Genomic DNA, 16,513 nt, shown 5'->3' with positions numbered 1-16,513 from the left:
GGGTCATCGAATTTTGTTCCCAGACATTGGTCAATAGCGTGGACGCAACAGTGCACGTACAACGGCACTCGAACCATAGAATTTGCAGTGTCGTCGACAACGGAGCACCTAAAAACTCTTGCTTCCGTAGAATTTGCAGTGCCGTCGACAACGGAGCACCTAAAAAGTCTTGCTTTGCAAAGATCCCGGCTGCACACCTCGGGGGGAAAAAAAATTGTCCAGTGATTACGCAAAGTCCCTAGTGCAAAATTGGTCTGTTTCGATGATTGCGCTCAGAATGAGCGGGTAGTCGTTTTTTTGAGCTCACAAACACAACCTCAGACTCTAGCCACGGCATTTGCTGCCTTTTCCAGAACGAAAATCTCTTAGCGTTCCGTGACGCCCGTGCGCCCCTATAAATGTTGCCACTGCCTTTCCTCCTCATTCGCTCTCCAGTCTGCAAGGCGTTCGGACGCCAGTCACCGCTCTTCACGGCGCCCAATCACGGTGACCACAGCCTCGTGCAAGGCGTCGTCAAATTGGAGCAGGTGTTGCTCGCGCCCAGCAAGAAATGGTCGAAGCTCACTGCCTTTTTTGCACTTGAATTAAAGTTTTGCTTCTCTGAATACATTGTTTTTGTCCCTTGCAGTTGTGGAGCAATTAAAGCTCAACTACTGTAGTTTACGCTTATATCTAAATACCGCTTATAACGAAATTTTTCGCAGTCCTGCTGACTTCATTATAACGAGGGATTACTGAAATTGGATCAGGAAAGCCTGTTAGACATTCTCCTTGCTTATGGGTGGTGTCGTGTCTTTTGGAACTGGAGATGTCCTGTGTTGTGGATTACATTTAGGCAATAGTTTTAATTACCGTTTTCGATTATAAGGCGTGTGTGTGTGAGTGAAAGAAAACCTCCTTATATTCGAATAAATACGGTACTTTTTAATGAGGCTAACTGTTTTGCGCACATTTTTCGCCACATGAAGCAGATTTAGGAACAAAGAAATGAGCGTGCTTTAGCTGCAACGTTTTGCCTTGTAAACTTGAATAAATTATTTTTACTGAACAGGTGATTGACAGTTGCACCTAAATTTACTGTTTTAGCTTCTAAATTAATGTATTTATGCGAGCGTTCGAGTTTACAAATTGAGGGTCAGCTAGCAGATGCGCTACACTGCTTTTGGAGTCGAAATAGTACTGATACGCCGACGAACGCTTCCCTCATTAGCCGATCCCAGCGTTTGGTTGGCCTCCCTTCTACAGGGTAGGCGTTTGTAAAAAGTGCACAAACCAGAAGAAAACTCAAGGAGCTTGTAGAGCTGTCTGTAGTGCACTGTACTGTTTTCGTTGTTCACATTCCTAGAACCTTTTCAAACACTGTTTAGTTTCAAATGCATGCGCGCAGCGCCGGCAGTGCCTTTTCGGATCCGAAACTGGAAGTACGCCACAAACTAGGACACAAAATGTTTCGGTCAAAGTCTTATAGCCTACACTTGCTTCCGAAAAACCCAATTCTCGCTCCTTTTAAGCGAGTAAATTGTAAAACAATTCACCATCAATTTACAGTAAAAGTTTCTCCATAAATTTCACAAAACTACTAGCGCCGCATGGCTGCACGGCGGTCGACTGACGAACTTCTTCGGGCGACGCACCGCTTCCTGTTTCGCGTTGCCGCTAGCTGCTTCCGTTTTCCCCGTCAACGACGCAGCGATGGCGGCCGGCGGCAGCGGCGGCGACGTGCAGATCGGCGTGCGCGCCTTCAGCAAGATGCTGATGCACTGCCTCAAGTACCCGCAGCACTCCATCAACGGGCTGCTGCTGGCCGACGAGCGGCGGCGCGCGGGCGACCCCGGGCAGCTGCACGTGGTGGACAGCGTACCCCTGTTCCACCAGTGCCTAGGACTGACGCCCATGCTCGAGGTGGCCCTCGTGCAGGTCGACCAGCACTGCAAGAACGCCGGCCTGGTGATCGCCGGCTACTACCAGGCCAACGAGCACCTCAGGGACTCCGCGCCGGACCAGGTCGCCCTGCGGGTGGCCGACAAGGTGGCCGAGAACTTCGCCGACGCCTGCCTCGTCATGGTCGACAACCAGCTGGTGTCGGCCGACTGCGAGAAGGCGCCCGTAGTCGTGTTCGGCTGCCAGGACGGCCGGTGGCGCGAGAGGCCCTTCGCCCTGGCCGACAAGACGCTCGGAGTGACGGCCGCCCTGCTGCAGGCCAAGACTTACCGCGCCCTCACCGACTTCGACAACCACCTGGACGACATCCGCCGCGACTGGGCCAATCGGGAGATCAACGACGAGATCGCCAGGTGTCTCTAGTCGTCCGCACCGCGCCCTGGTCTCCGCAAAGGCCGGTTCTCTTCCAAACTCTGAGGGAGCGGAGAGACGAAACTTTTCTCCCGTGGCCGGCTGACAACTTGACAAGTTCGCCGGTGTCATCACTTCGTGAGGAGTAGAACTCCTGATGGAAATGTTTGATAACGTCGGCCCGCTCGAAAAGACTGAACACTAGTCGGTGCAATCCCCTCCCTCACCATTCCCCCTTTTCCTTGTCGGTTTTTTTTTTTCCGACGTTTCGGCGTCGTTTTGAACTGTAGGGGCCGCTTGCGGGTGCAGAAACAGGAAGATGCCTACTTAAGTAAATGTTCGACACTTGGGGACTGCTATTTAGCAACAAATTTTGTCTTGCAAAGGTTTAGAACAAAAAGATATGGTGGTACAGGGCATGCCCGGCGTATTAGACATGGAGAACCGGTCCCGGTATGGTACCTGGTACACCTGCTGAGGCGCAGGACCAGTTTTGAAGCCTCTGCGCACGCGCCGAACGGTTTTGCACTCTGCTATGACTATATATTGTGGGTTTTGCTTATCAGTTGCGACATGCTGTGTGCTCAGAATTCCAATCGCATTTTTTTCGCTGATTTGAGGCTTTGTTTCAATGTGTTATTGGGCCATGTGTGAGCTCCATTGCCCTTGAACCTTGTTCTCCGAAAGTGAATTGAATAAACGTTGTTACGAAAGTGGGTAGTCCTAGTTGGAAAAAGGGGAGGGGGGATTGTGGGTGGGGGGGAGTAAAGAGTGGTTCGCAGAATGTGATCTTCAGTTTAATCCAACAAAAAAGTTTCGCGCAGAAAGTGCAGATCACCTTCGAGGAAGTACATTATTTTGCGCTTAATGCATGTACAAACAGCTCTAACTGCTTCGGAAAGCAGCTTTGGTGACAGAACAAAGTTAACATATCATATGGAATGCTGAACCAAGCGGCTTAGCCTCTGATTTTACGTTATATGTAGTCGGCATTGTCCTTATTTCAAAAAACAAAAACGCAGCTGGGGCCAATTTTGTACGCCATTGGTTTCATAGGGTGAATATAGATACATGTATTTGCAAGGAACGCTCTGGCGAAAAAAAATAAAAGCGCTCCATCAACGGTGCATATCAACGATGATTGGCGTTGATTCCATTTAAGAGAGTTTGGCGTCCGCGTCATATAATCATAACCAAGGCTAAATCGAGGCGTGTTCGCGGGCAGCATTAAATGTTGGGGCTTTAAGTGCTCTTCGCCGCGGTTGCACAACGGATTTCAACCTCCGCTGTCAAGCCTGTTAAACGTCGCGCAGCAGCCAGAAAGACGCCTAGAATAAGCACACGAAAGTGCATAGCCTTGAAAACCACAGGTAAGCTTCCACTTTGCGGAAGGGGTGGGAGGGGGGGGGGGGGGTTACACTGAGCCTGTTACGAAAGCAAACTTGCGGTGTCGTCAGAAGGCGTTGCGAGCAACGTACAAAAAGGAAAGTATGAACGGCCCTGCCAGGTAATTTTATTTCAGCAGATTTCCGCTGTTATTCAGCTCTGGTTATACCGGGTAAAAGTTTGAGTGCGTATTTTTGACTATTTTTCAACGGTTTTGTGGGTTCTGAAATTCGTGAATGATGAGATATTTCTGAACTGAATAAAATCTCCCTCCGAATGTTGCGCATAACATTCGCAGCAACCGCCTTTACACCTTTTGTGCTGAGCACAAGCCCGCACAGTAGCTTCCCCCGAGAGCCTATATCTCGGAACAAGAAGCGCCAAAGAAAACTAAACAAAGAGAACAGAAGCAGTTCTCGTAATCTCCGAAGAAAACACAAATCCCCTCCGCGCTGCGAAGCGGACGCGTTGTCGTCTGCTATCACACTTGTTGCGCCCGCTCGCAGACGACGGCCGATTGCTGTGGGTGACGTCAACGCCACTCTCAGCCAATAGGGGTAGGCTTCCCCTTGGGCGCTCAGTGTTGCTGCCCCAGGTTGCGAGTTTCTCTCGGGCTGTGCAGGGGGGCAAAAGTTTCTGGTGCGCCGGAAGCCGAACAAGTTTGTTGTCTCTTTGGTGAAGTGCTGTGTGGCACCGGCGAGCCTTCGCTTTTCCCCCGTACCGACGGTCGGGCTTCAAGCGAGCGGGCGGCCCGTCCCAGCAGCGCAGCTGTTCGCCGCAGCGAAACCGTCCCGCCGGATCCGTCGAGGAAGCCCGACCTCGAAGCGCTCTCTTCTCGCGTTGTGTCGCTTCGACGCTGCTCAAAACAAGCAAAGGGTCCCAGGCGACGCGCTCGCGACGCCTGTGCGGTGAGTGAGCATTTGTTTGTCGAGTTTGGTTGGCACTCAGTGTCAGCTGGCCGAACCGGTGCTGCCGTACTCGCGCGCGCGTGGAACAGGGCGACCGAATCCCGACACGAAGCAAGTGTCCAGTTCCAATCTAAAAGCACACACTTCTGTTGGACGAAATGATCGGCTTCATTGCGTGAGCGAATTACCGGCATCAAACAGGTGCGCTGTAGCCGTTAGTTTCACTAAGGACGATTCCCCCATGTCGAGCAGGTTGAGAGGCCACCAGCCGTATGTAGCTGGAAGCATCCAGACATAATTAAGCGCACTGTGGCAAAACGGCTCAAAATGATGTCCAGCGTATTGCTTTATCGGTTGTACACCGAGCGCAATCAATCAACGCACACTTCTTTGTTGCAAACACCTCCCTACGGGTCAGCGCCACCATCCCGGCACTGAATGCCCGTAGCGTTAGCCAGCACGGCGCTGACCTGCTGTCATTGTGTGTGTACGCTTGTAGATCGCGCTCCTATACAACCGTTATCGCTGAACGAGGCCCAGTTTCTGGCACGCGTGCTGCGCTACATTTTGTTTTACAGCACTCCGAGTAGCTGCATATCTAACCTTGACTCGTGCCCTTATTATGACTATCTCTTGACAGGGAGGCGCGTATATGGATTCGGTGTTTGACCGCAACAAACAGAGACGAGTTTAGTTCCAAGCTTGTCGAACCAGAAAGAAGGAAGGAAACGGGCGCCGCAAAGATACTGCGCCCATTTCGTCACCCTGTCGCCGCTTCGGCCACCTCGCTGCCGTTGTCGCGAGCCTTCGGGTCTTTCCCGGGCCATCAAGCCAGGGAGTGCGAGCGCGCTTCCGCAGAAAGCGAAAGCGGCAACTCCACGTTGACACCCTTTTCGTTGGCCCCGAAGTCCCTTCTCTACGGCACGGCAGCCGAGTTGCGCCCATCCATTTCCCTCCTCGTCCTGCTTATCTCCACGGCCATTCTTTTCTCAGAAGGCCGCGCGGGAATGCACGGTGCAGAAACAGCTAGCGACAAGTGAACACGCCGCTGTCGTGCGCAAGTGCACCGTGACGAGGTTCTCGCTTCTGCGGACGGACAGTCGTTCGGCACGGTTCGGGTTGGCCGGCAGACAACGTCACGGCGCCGCGAACGGGTTTCCTGATACGTAACGAGTCTCCAGTTGACCAAATTACCCGTATTCTGCCTTTGCTCGTAATGGCCCGAGTATGAATGAGGAAACGGAAGAAGCGGCTAAATTGCTAGGCCTTCCTGATACGTTACGCGCGTTTGTTATCGCGATATCGAGTTTGGTTGTTTACTGGGGCGCGAACATCGATCCCCCCCCCCTCCCCCATAAAAAAAAAAAAAACGAAAAATTGTCGCAGCACCCGCCGCGGTCGCTCAGTGGCCAAAGTGTTTTGCCGCGGGCCGAAGGACGTGTGTTCGATCCCCGGTCGCTTCTCAGATGGGGGCGAAAAGCGAAAGCGTGTGTCGAAATACAGGCGGCCAAAATTAATCCCGAGCTCCGCACTGCGCGGCGCCCCTCGTAGCAGGTATACACTGTCGAATGACTCAAGGTGAATTTTCACTGTTTAAAGCTAAAACTTTTATGCCCTAGCAAAATTTGCGGATTGGCGTAGGCAATGGCTAATGAGCATTAATTTTGGCAAAACTGTTTTCATGAAAACAACACGCCCCCGTCTTTCACACATCTGTACTGCCGGTGACATTACTCTGACAGAAGGGAACCACTGTAAGTACCTGGGCTTGTGGGTTTCCAATGATGCTAACTGAACTAAGCATATCGATGCTGTCATGGCTAATGCTCTTAGAAAAGTCTTCATTTAAGGCGTGCTTTGAAGTTTTCGACCCCCTCCGTGCGTCTCAATACACAATTATTCGTCCCATGTTACAGTATGCGGTAATTATTTGGGATCGTTACACTCAAACCAATATTGCAAAAACTAGGGAACATTAAAAAGAAGGCGGTCAGGTTAACAACTCTTACGGGCGCACATCGATAGCTGCACTTAAGAGCAACCTGCTTACAGTATCTGAAATGAATCGCATCCTACGTCCTAAATTTTTCTATCAAATAGCTACGCGACAGTATTGACACTTCCAACATCTTTAATTTTTCAACAGGTTACGATACAATACGCCCACACGCGCTTTAAATCACAGCGCATCGAGCACGCAACAACTGCTTCAAATACACTCTCACTTCACAAGAACCATTGTCGAATGGAACTAGGCGGTAACCAAAAAATCACTATCTGCCTTCGAGTCGCACGCATCTTTTTCTGTAAATATTGTGTATGTTATTTCTCTCCCACCCTGCCAAGACCTTGAACAAAGATCGCAGTATAAACAGTTTAAAAAATGAATAAGATACCCGCGCTTTGTCGTTTATGACACCCTTTCAGGTGGTGTTTTCTTGGGTATCTTTGCTGGGGTGCAATGGTGTTAGTTGTGGACAAAAATAGCTTGGGCGCGTCAAACCCGCAAAATGCGAGTTTGAAAACGACGACCCCGTGGCGAAGGAAAGCCAGGGCGGCCGCCGCCCTGAGGGTGAGCAGCGTCTTGCGACTGCAGCAGCTGCAGGGCGCATTGCTGCCCGCGACAGGAGATAAGCACGAAACAGCTGTCTGCGGAAGATAAGCGGGGGTAATTATGCGCGCGGACAACGGGCGCGAGCGGCAGCCTCCTCTCTCGTGCTGGCGACGAGGCGGACGCTACGCTGGCCATTGTTTCGCGCGCTCCCCGCTGACACGGGAGCAGATAGCGAGAGCGGCAGTGTCAAACGTCTGCTCGCGCTGGCAGTTTTCAGGGGCACTGTAACAGGGCGAGCGGTGCAGGAAGGTCCGTCGGTTAGATAGGTTTCGGTGTGCACATGTCGCTTTTGTTGTCAACCTCCGTCGCCATCCCCGGCTTTTAATCGAACTTGCGACCGCTCATCATCAGCCTGCTCAGGTCCGCTGCAGAATAGCTGCAGGGCGAAGGACTTCACACCGCTCCGGTCCTGCGCCGCTCGAGTCTTCTTATACTTCGTCCCTCCGTCGGGTGAATGGCCTCCCCCTTCTGCTGGACCCATCTCTTGGCCTCCACCCTACGGGCTGCATGCAGCGCTGTGGAGGCTGTTGTCGATAGAGCGCCCACTGAGGGGGCCGCTCGCCGCGAAGGAAAGCGAGGGCCTTGCGCTTCCACCTGCCCAGAGGGGAGACTGAAATGTCCTTTCGAAACCCCCTTCACGGGGAGTTAGGCGCCCTCTCTGGACGCTCTATTGACAACAGTGTAGTAAGTATTGCTGAATGAGGCGGAGTTAGCCTTGCATAGCTGCCGGCAATTGCTCCGCCTAGTCGTCCCCGATACAATATCAGATACTCTCAAAGTCCACACCTCACTTAGTCCTAAAATAACCGACACACAATGTCACCACAGCTCACTTAGTCCCGTGGACTGCACGAATCCGAGTAGGAGATGAGACACCTCTCTTCGCACAATCCAGTGGTCCCCCCAAAAAAACAATGTCGCCCCCACAGTGCATGCATGCAGCTTGTGGTATGAACTATGCATGACCAGCCCAAGTTAATCTTTTCTTCTTTATTTGAACTATGATATCTTCTACTCTAATTTGTTCTCTGGTCCGGGTCGCTCGTTTCCTACATGTGCTTGAGTGTTGCTCCCAACATTATTCGTTTTGTGGCCCGCTGAGCCGACCTAAGTTCGCTCTCTAGTTGTTTAGTGAGGCGCCAAGTTTCTGCACCATGCGTCGCAACTGGCAGCGTGCACTGGTTGTACAATTTTTTTTTTTTCATTTGAGTGACAGGGGCAGCTTGCTATTCCTAATTTGGGAGTGCTTGTGCGTGCGCTTGTGCCACGTGGTGAGCGCGCAAAAAATACCAAGAAAATTACCGAGCGCACGTGAGCATGCGCCTCGTGAGGAGCGCCCGCCATCAGGCAGCTCTGTCTTCGAGAACACTCTGGCCAGCGTTCGTGGCGTGACCTCTCCCGTGCTCTTATCCTCGCCAGTTCACGCGTCTTCGCGCCTTAAGTGGAGAGCACAGACGCCGAGTTCGTGAAGCCGGATGCCGCGGGCTCTAGCACGTGCTAACGCGGTACTCTTTCGCCCCGAGGGATATGAAAGTCTGCGGACACTTTGTTCGGGAGACAGCCGGGTCTCCGACGAAGGGGCCCCGCCGGCTGTGCTGTCTCTCCAGCCTTGCACCGCTAGTGCAAGCGGCGCCGTTTGTTTGTTCCGAGTGCCCTTGCAGCCCACACCGTGTAGCGTCCTGCATTTGCACACGCATCGCCAACTTTCGGGGACACGCGCCTCCGAAGACGCCTAGCGCTCTCCTCGGCGGCAGCCGTCGACGGCGAGCGTAACTGAATGGGAGGGAGCAAAAAAAAAAAAAAATCGTAGCTCTCGAACGGAAGCAGAATTTTCAAAATGACTTCATGAAATACCTAAAATTACTTAAAGCGCACTCGCGGGGAAAATTAGAGCAGTGTATAGCGTTAATTACCGCTTCCTCGCGCACCTAAAGCTTTCCAACCGGGGCCCTTGATTTCTGATTTGTTTCGCAATACTAGCGGATAGTGCTGCACAGAAAGATTTTCAAGAAGGCCTTCGCGAAATACCCAAAACTACTTGAAGCACACTCACAGGTAAAATTTCAGCCCTGCAGAGCATAAAATGTTGGTTCCTCGCCCCCCTAAAGTTTTCGAATTCCCAGGGCGAGCTTCTTGATTTCTTCCTTGTGTCGCGATACTGGCGCTGCAAATTGAGATTTTTCAAATTGCCATCGGGAAATATTTAAAACTACTTAACGCGCACTCACGGGAAAGATAACACTGAAAAATGGAAACGGGAGAGAGCAGGTGGGCGGGCTGCGAAATTGTTCCCGGCAATTTATCAAACGCCATTTTATCGAACTCTGGGCGGCCGTTTCATCGAACATTTAAACGTTTGGACGAATTATTTCCGCTACAAAACCTTCTGTACAGGCCGTTTCTGCAAGTTATATTCTGTGCACGTACATTTAAAGAACGCGGAGTCGACCTACACATGTCTAGCAAACTAATCCCGGGCCATCTCCACTAACGGGAAACCTTCGGAGGGGCGAAGGGTATTCTCGGCGGCTTGGCGTTTTTTCCCACGGAGGTGAAACCGTTTGGGGGTAGGATATATGGCTTTGCTGTAAGTCTCGTGTCTTTGAGGCACGAAGCGTCCTAACGCGAGGCGTTGGAAAGCGAGTGTCATGGTGTGTTTTTTTAGTACGAGTTTTTGACGACGGAGATGAAACGTTCTAGCGTGAAGCGTTGGATAACGAGTGTCCCGGTGCGTTCGTTCAGTATGCGTTACGTTCTAGCGCGAGGCACTGGAAAACGAGTGTCCCGGTGTTTTAGGACCGTGACCACAAGATACAAGATACGATGACAACGGTGACACGGGACGCCGGCAGCCCGAGCCCCTAAGGGGCTTCGACCCCCCGACGGCATTTTATTAATCAAGGGCAATTTTCCCCATACCCGAATAACAACGCTGTGATTAATGACTGAATATCTCAACCAACCAATCAGTCGATCATTTTAATTAGTCAAATAATCTAAATAATTGATTGATTGATGAGTCCATCAACGAAGGCATGTGAGAAATAGGTGGCAGGGATCTTCATTTTGCGGGAAGCTGTATATGGCTCGCTCGACTTCGTTTCCTCTTGTCGTTTCCAGTCATGCAGGGACTGCATGTGACTGGCGGAGTCACTCAGTCATTATAAAATGGCGATAATTCGTCAAACATAATCGTGAAAAACCAAAACAAGCCAAAAGTAGAAAACTTAAGAAATTCTAGAAGTTATCTTGCGAAATCAAAAATACGCATCTTGTACATATCCTAAAAAGCGAAGACGAAAATTAAATAAAAAAGCCCGGAAAAGAACTACAGGAATGCGAATAAAAAATAACGAAAACCTGCCTACCGTGTAATGCTCTGCATCTGTGAAAAAACATAATTGGCGAGGTAAAGTCACCTAATGGCTATAATGGTGTAAAGGCACACACCATTGGCGAAAAGAAAGGAAAGAAAACTGGAAAGCAATAAAATAACCTAACATATATCCAAATCTGATTGTAAAAAGTTTCTTACAAATGCGGAAGCGGCGTAAGCGTGCTACGCATTAGTAGACAATTGTCTGAATTTCCGCAAATTTTCTTGTTCCCTGCCCAAAAACGTTTCCGGTAGCCATTCGTGCTGACGCAACGGAAAGGGGGAAAATGCACGCACGCACCTGCAGCAGCCGTATAGGATGTGGACGAGGATCGCGTTTCATCTCTGTTTTGTAGGGTGTTGTTTGCATCTTGTCGCGTGGCTTATACTTAGTTAAGAGCCGATTGTTTGGATCTTTATAGGGCACCGAGGAAGCTAGCTTGCAGGGCGATCAAGGCCTTACGACGACAGTGGTTGAACGCGAAACTTTCTCGTGGTGGACACTTTGGGTGGCCATGCCACACTGCGGGCATGCGCGCTACTCTGGAGGCGCGCACCACTTTTCTGAATACCCCCCACGTGTACACCAACTCTCTGGTGTGCCCTGGACGAACGTTTGGGTTTGGGGTGTGCGGCGCGAATCGGTACCAGCTGCTTGGCGTTATTTCAGTGAGCGATTGGTTGAGTGGGTGCCGGTTTGAGGTGTTAAACCTCAAGACCTAACTTCCTAAACATCAAAATGGGAAGTTAGGCCTAACGTCTTGTGTCTAGCAGCCTTACGGCACGCATGGCAAATTCTTTGGTTATCGTCTGAGTTTTCCAAACCGCTTTGACCATGTCGAAATAAAGCCATCGGAGGCGCCGGCTTCATAATGCGAGAGAGATTCCGGCCACGGGAAGCGTTTTTTTCTTTCATTTCACCCAGGATGTTGGCTTTCCTGCAGGGCGTATTGGCGTACAACGACATGAGTGAGGACAATAAAGCTTTACTTTAAAATCTCGCCATCTTGTCACAGTACAAACACACCAAAGGCCGAAAAAAAAAAAACCCTCCCCAAATACCGCTAGTGCGCGCCCTGATGGGACGCTAGTGAAGTGTGAGTATTGTGAACCCCGTCGCACCTTCGCTTGCACGAGCCTCGAGGCAGCTGAAAATGTTCACGTAATCGGCGGGGCTAAAGCGACCGGGCTGTCGGGGCTGAGGCTACCTTGTTGCGTGTGCACGTACGCTACCGATGCATGCTCAGATGAACTGCAACGTTGTGTGCTGCTGTACGTGCATGTGTCGAACGTGGGCGCGTGTAAATCTGCGTACTGACCTGCACTTGCTCGTCATCCGAGCGAAAGCTGTACTATACGCTACATCCTTCAAGGTCATTCATCGCGCCGCACGTCACCTTCAGGCGCCTTTATCGCCTAGCTCTCGGGGAGCCGCGCTGCGGCGGTACCACGTGACTCGGCGAGGGGGAAGCGACCGCTCTGCCTGCGCATGATCTCTCAGCTCCGGCCAGCTGTGCGTGCGCTTCGGCGCCAGAGATCCACGTAGCGCGAGCGAGCCGTTAATCCGAGAAGCTGTGAAGGCTGCGTCGCCGGCCCCTCAGCGAAAGGATTATTCCGCTCATCCAGGAGATCTAGTCAGACGGCAGGCTGCAAAACCTCAAGCAAAGGCGAACTTTCACGAAGCACTGCGCGCGTAGTGTCTGCTTTCGCTTGTGACAACTAGGTTTGGAAGGATTAAGCCTGAGCCATTCTTTTTTTCTTTCCAAAGACCGTGGTGAACCAGCAATTGCCTTGACAAGCTGCCTCGGGAAGTATTTTGAACGGAGGATTAACGAGCGGCTCACGCACTGTCTGGAAGAAAACCACATTATTGATGCCTTTCAGTTTGGTCTCCGGGCAAAGCACTCAACAACTGACCACCTCCTTCGCTTGGAAACTAGAATTAGGGAATCCTTTGTACAACCACAGCACTGCGTCTCCGTACTCTTTGACTTGTCGAAGGTTTACGATACATGGAAGCATGGTGTACTAGATCTGCTGCGATATGGTACAAGAGGCAGAGTGCTCGGAATTGTTGAAAATTTAACTTTCGAATCGGTCTTTTCGAGTGAAGTTTGGAACAGTACTATCAGATGTGCATACTCAGGAAAATGGTGTACCTCAGGGAAGTGTTCTCAGTGTTACCGTGTTCCTGATCAAACTGAACTCTGTCGCCCGGGTAATCTTTAATGTACTCGCTTTATGTGGACGATATTCAGATCAGCTATTCCTCACGCAACTTAGCATCCTGCGAAAGGCAACTGCAAATAGGCATAAACCGTCTAGTGCAGTGGGCCGACAAAAACGGAAATAACGCTTGTGCTGAAAAAATGGTCTGTGTGCCTTTCAGCCAGTACCGAGGGATTGTGTTGAATCCTCAATCGTGCATTAAATCGGCCAAAATTCCTGTACGCAGTGAGCGCAAGTTTCTTGGTTTAATATTCGACCAGAAGTTGACACCTAAAAGCCACATTAATCATATAAAACGAATGTTTGAAATCGATGAATGTTTTAAAGCGTCATCTTATATAACCACGGGGCTCTGATCGTACCTGTCTTTTGCGGCTGTTTAACAGTCTGATTCGTTCCCAGGTTGATTATGGTTGTTTTATCTATGGATCCGGCCGCGAATCTGGTTTTAAAGCTCTCGACCCAATTCACCTCTCGGGCTCGAGAATAAGCGCAGGAGCTTTGCTTTCCGGGCATCCCCAGAACAAAGCCTGTAGGCAGAAACCAATCAGTGCTCACTAAACAAACGAAGAGTACTCCTTGGAAACGCGTAGACAATGAGAATCCTTCCCTGCACCACTCACCCTTGTCGACAGCTGTCTTCGGATTAACCCTGGTTTGAAACTCCCTTTACCAACAGGCCTCGGACTATTCCAACCATGTTTTTCGGGCAGCGAACTTTTAATAACGAAGCCCTTGACTTTCACGTTGATGATACCACGCTGGTGTCACCCGCAGAACTGGTTATGCTCCCTGGGAATACCGTGACTTCTCCTTGCTCAAGTACAATAAGCGCAACATTCCAAAATAACTACTGCAGCAAGAGTTTTTAGATCTCAAGTTTAGGTATGCCGGACGTGCTACCTACTTTACGGATGGTTCTAAAGGAAAAACACATGTGGGAGCGGCTGCAGTCGGACCTTATTATGCAGAATGCAAACAGCTTACACATCACTCTAGTACCTTCACCGCAGAATTGCCATACAAGCAGAGTACGCGCTGAAAGTACACCGCAGTCAATCATCTTCTCAGACTCTCTTAGCGCACTAGCAGCCTTGTGTTGAGGGAAGAAAAGCGAAAATCCGCTTGTTCAACGAGTGATCAACCAACTGTGGCAAAAATCATTTAGACGTGAGTTTCTGTTGGGGGCCGAGTCATCTAGGAATTGACGGCAATGAAAAGGCAGATGCCCTCACAGGCCAGACAAAGGACCTTGAGGTGACAGAAACCTGCTTACCCTACAAGAATTACGGGAGGAGGCTAAAAGTGCCAGTAACTTAAATATGGCAGTCGGAAGGGACGGAACTAAATGAGCTACACCTTGTGAAGCCGCACCTGAGAGAGTGGCAGAGGTGCAGACATAACGAAAGATTTGTGGAGGTGGTGCTATGTCGCCTAAGATTCGGGCACACGCGCTTGACCCACAACTTTCTTTTGCTCGGAGAAGACCCGCCAGATTGTGAGCAATGTGGGAAACGTCTAGCAGTAATACACATACTTGTTGAGTGTCCTCGTTATGAAAGCAAGCGTCGTGAATCCTTTTCTCTTTTTTTATAAATTTTACATTCCATTGCACCCTGTTTTTCTGCTCGGTGATGAACCCTTGCTTCCCTTTGAGAATATTTTTAAATTTTTGAGTGCAATCAAGCTTTTGCAGAAAATTTGATTTTCCTATTGTACCCCGTTATTACGTGATCATTTTACCTTAGAGAAATCGAATTTATCCCTGTGGCTAGCGCATTATAGTCATATCTGGCTGCTGCGCCAATAAAATCCAACTTAAAGGGACCCAGAGAAGCCTTTTGTAAGTTACAAAAGGCCTGTATTGTCGCGTAGCACCAATCTAGCGTTGCAATCCCGTTGGAATTACTGATCTACACTCAGTTTTAGCTGCGCCAGAAGCAATTAACTGCACCTTTCCCCCCCTTGCCGATCGATTCCTCCTCCCTCTCTGTTTCTTTCAAAGCAGCTGGAAACTCTGGGAATAGCCATGTAACATCGCGACGCTCTACTTCCGTTCTGCGCTAGCTACATATCTGCGCCGAGGCACGCGTCAATCGCTGCGGACCCGCCTTTACCCCGGGACACGGCCCCAGGATCGCGCAGGAAGGAGGAAGAACAGCCGGAAGCCAGTGGCAGTGACGTCGCCGGCGGCCGACCTCGCTGGCGATTGGGCGAATCAGGGGGCGGCTCGCCGTTGCGTCATCCGCGATCGCCGTTGCGTCAGCAGCGATCGGCTCGCTGCGGCGTCTCGCTCATCCGAGAAAGGCTATCTTCAAAAATTGTTTACAAATTATCCGTGCAACGTATGGGGCTCACACTTCGCTCAAAAATCCCCCGTTATGTGTTCTACCACCTGAATGCATTTGATTGCCACCTTCACAAAGCTTTTCTAGGTCCCTTTAAAATACCACTTTTTTTTTTCTTTCTTCTCAAGCCCACGTTGTGAGTGTGGTGCTGTGTGCCTACAGGCAAAAAATGTGAGGTTGATGTCGCGGCAGTGCGGGCGTGAGTCTGGGTGACCACTCGCCAAGTGGTCACGGCGAGTGGGAGCGCGAGTGGTGCAGGGCGCGTAGTGAGCGTGAGTGCGAGTGGCGCCCAGTTTTGCCGAGGTATGGGCCACGCATTGCAGTAATGCTTCTGCGCAGAACCGGCGCTTCCGCTCCCTCGGTGTCTCTGCAGCGTGCAGGTCGTGGCTTGTTGGATTGCGGTTTGAGCGAGTATGCCGAGGAATAAACGTAGGGTTACTAGAAATGTCGGTCGAGATCCGCTTTTGCGATCGCATAATCCAATTTTCGGCAAAAAATGTGGTCGTAATAACCGCACGAGAATGCATTATTTCTAGGGACGTTGGCCGGGAACGAGAAGAAAAACGTGTTAGGCCGAAAGATGTAATATGCGAAATTGTATCACCAAGATTCCACTATACATATATATATATATATATATATATATATATAAAATCCAGGGCGTAGTAGAACTTTGAAGAACTTGCTTTCCTCAGGAAAGCAAGTTCTCTTTGCTGAGACGTAGGCCACAATCGTGCTTCTACCTTGTTCGAAGTTTTTCTTCTCTTGTATGTGTGTATATATATATATATATATATATATATATATATATATATATATATATATATATATATATATATATATATATATGGAAACCAACGGGGAAAATGTCGTAGGTCAGGTATATTTTTTGAAAGAGAAAAAATGCCCGCCGTGTGAGATCCGAACCAACGGTCTCCAGAATACGCGTCTGGTGCGGTGCCCACTACGCTACCGGAGGGCCTTTTTTCTGGAGGGGTACGTATCTCAAGGTAATTTTTTTCCCTGGGCTTTGAAGTGGCTCTCTCTCTCTCTCTCTCTCTCTCTATATATATATATATATATATATATATATATATATATATATAGAATAAAAAGTGTATATAGATATATAAAATATATAGAATGAGGGGCTCGTTGAATAAGACAGAAATGATTGGCAGTCAAGAAAACCTCAGGAAGCAAAGGGGAGGATGTGGTGGGTCATTGAAACCGATGAAGAATTTGGAAAGGGGAGAGAAAAAAGTGGAGGCTATATATATAGTGAGCAATTGCTACCTACGGTGGCAGACAAGCTGTAGCCTCGTGTAGCCTACGCGGAGACGGCTCCACTTCGTACGGC

At 50.0% G+C, this 16,513-nt stretch overlaps 2 protein-coding genes across 5 annotated transcripts in view; both read left to right on the top strand.

The window, feature by feature from the left end:
• The first annotated feature begins 1,643 nt into the window (after positions 1-1,643).
• Positions 1,644-3,433, top strand: LOC144137772 (ER membrane protein complex subunit 8-like). Its single transcript, XM_077669742.1, has one exon. The coding sequence runs from the start codon at positions 1,693-1,695 to the stop codon at positions 2,302-2,304; it is 612 nt and encodes a 203-aa protein (XP_077525868.1). The 5' UTR covers positions 1,644-1,692; the 3' UTR covers positions 2,305-3,433.
• An 811-nt stretch (positions 3,434-4,244) lies between these two features.
• The window catches only part of LOC144137770 (ATP-sensitive inward rectifier potassium channel 12-like), a 179,357-nt gene continuing 167,088 nt past the window's right edge, over positions 4,245-16,513 (top strand). For all 4 annotated transcript variants that reach the window (XM_077669730.1, XM_077669734.1, XM_077669732.1 and 1 more), the window contains exon 1: positions 4,245-4,586. The gene's annotated coding sequence lies outside the window, so the exon portion shown is untranslated. The remainder of the gene's footprint in view (positions 4,587-16,513) is intronic.

Source organism: Haemaphysalis longicornis, unplaced genomic scaffold, assembly GCF_048455015.1.
Source record: "Haemaphysalis longicornis isolate Haplotype H1 unplaced genomic scaffold, Haemaphysalis longicornis Haplotype H1 scaffold_5, whole genome shotgun sequence".
NCBI classification, from domain to species: Eukaryota; Metazoa; Arthropoda; class Arachnida; order Ixodida; family Ixodidae; genus Haemaphysalis; species Haemaphysalis longicornis.
This window is presented reverse-complemented; position numbering and strand designations above follow the sequence as displayed.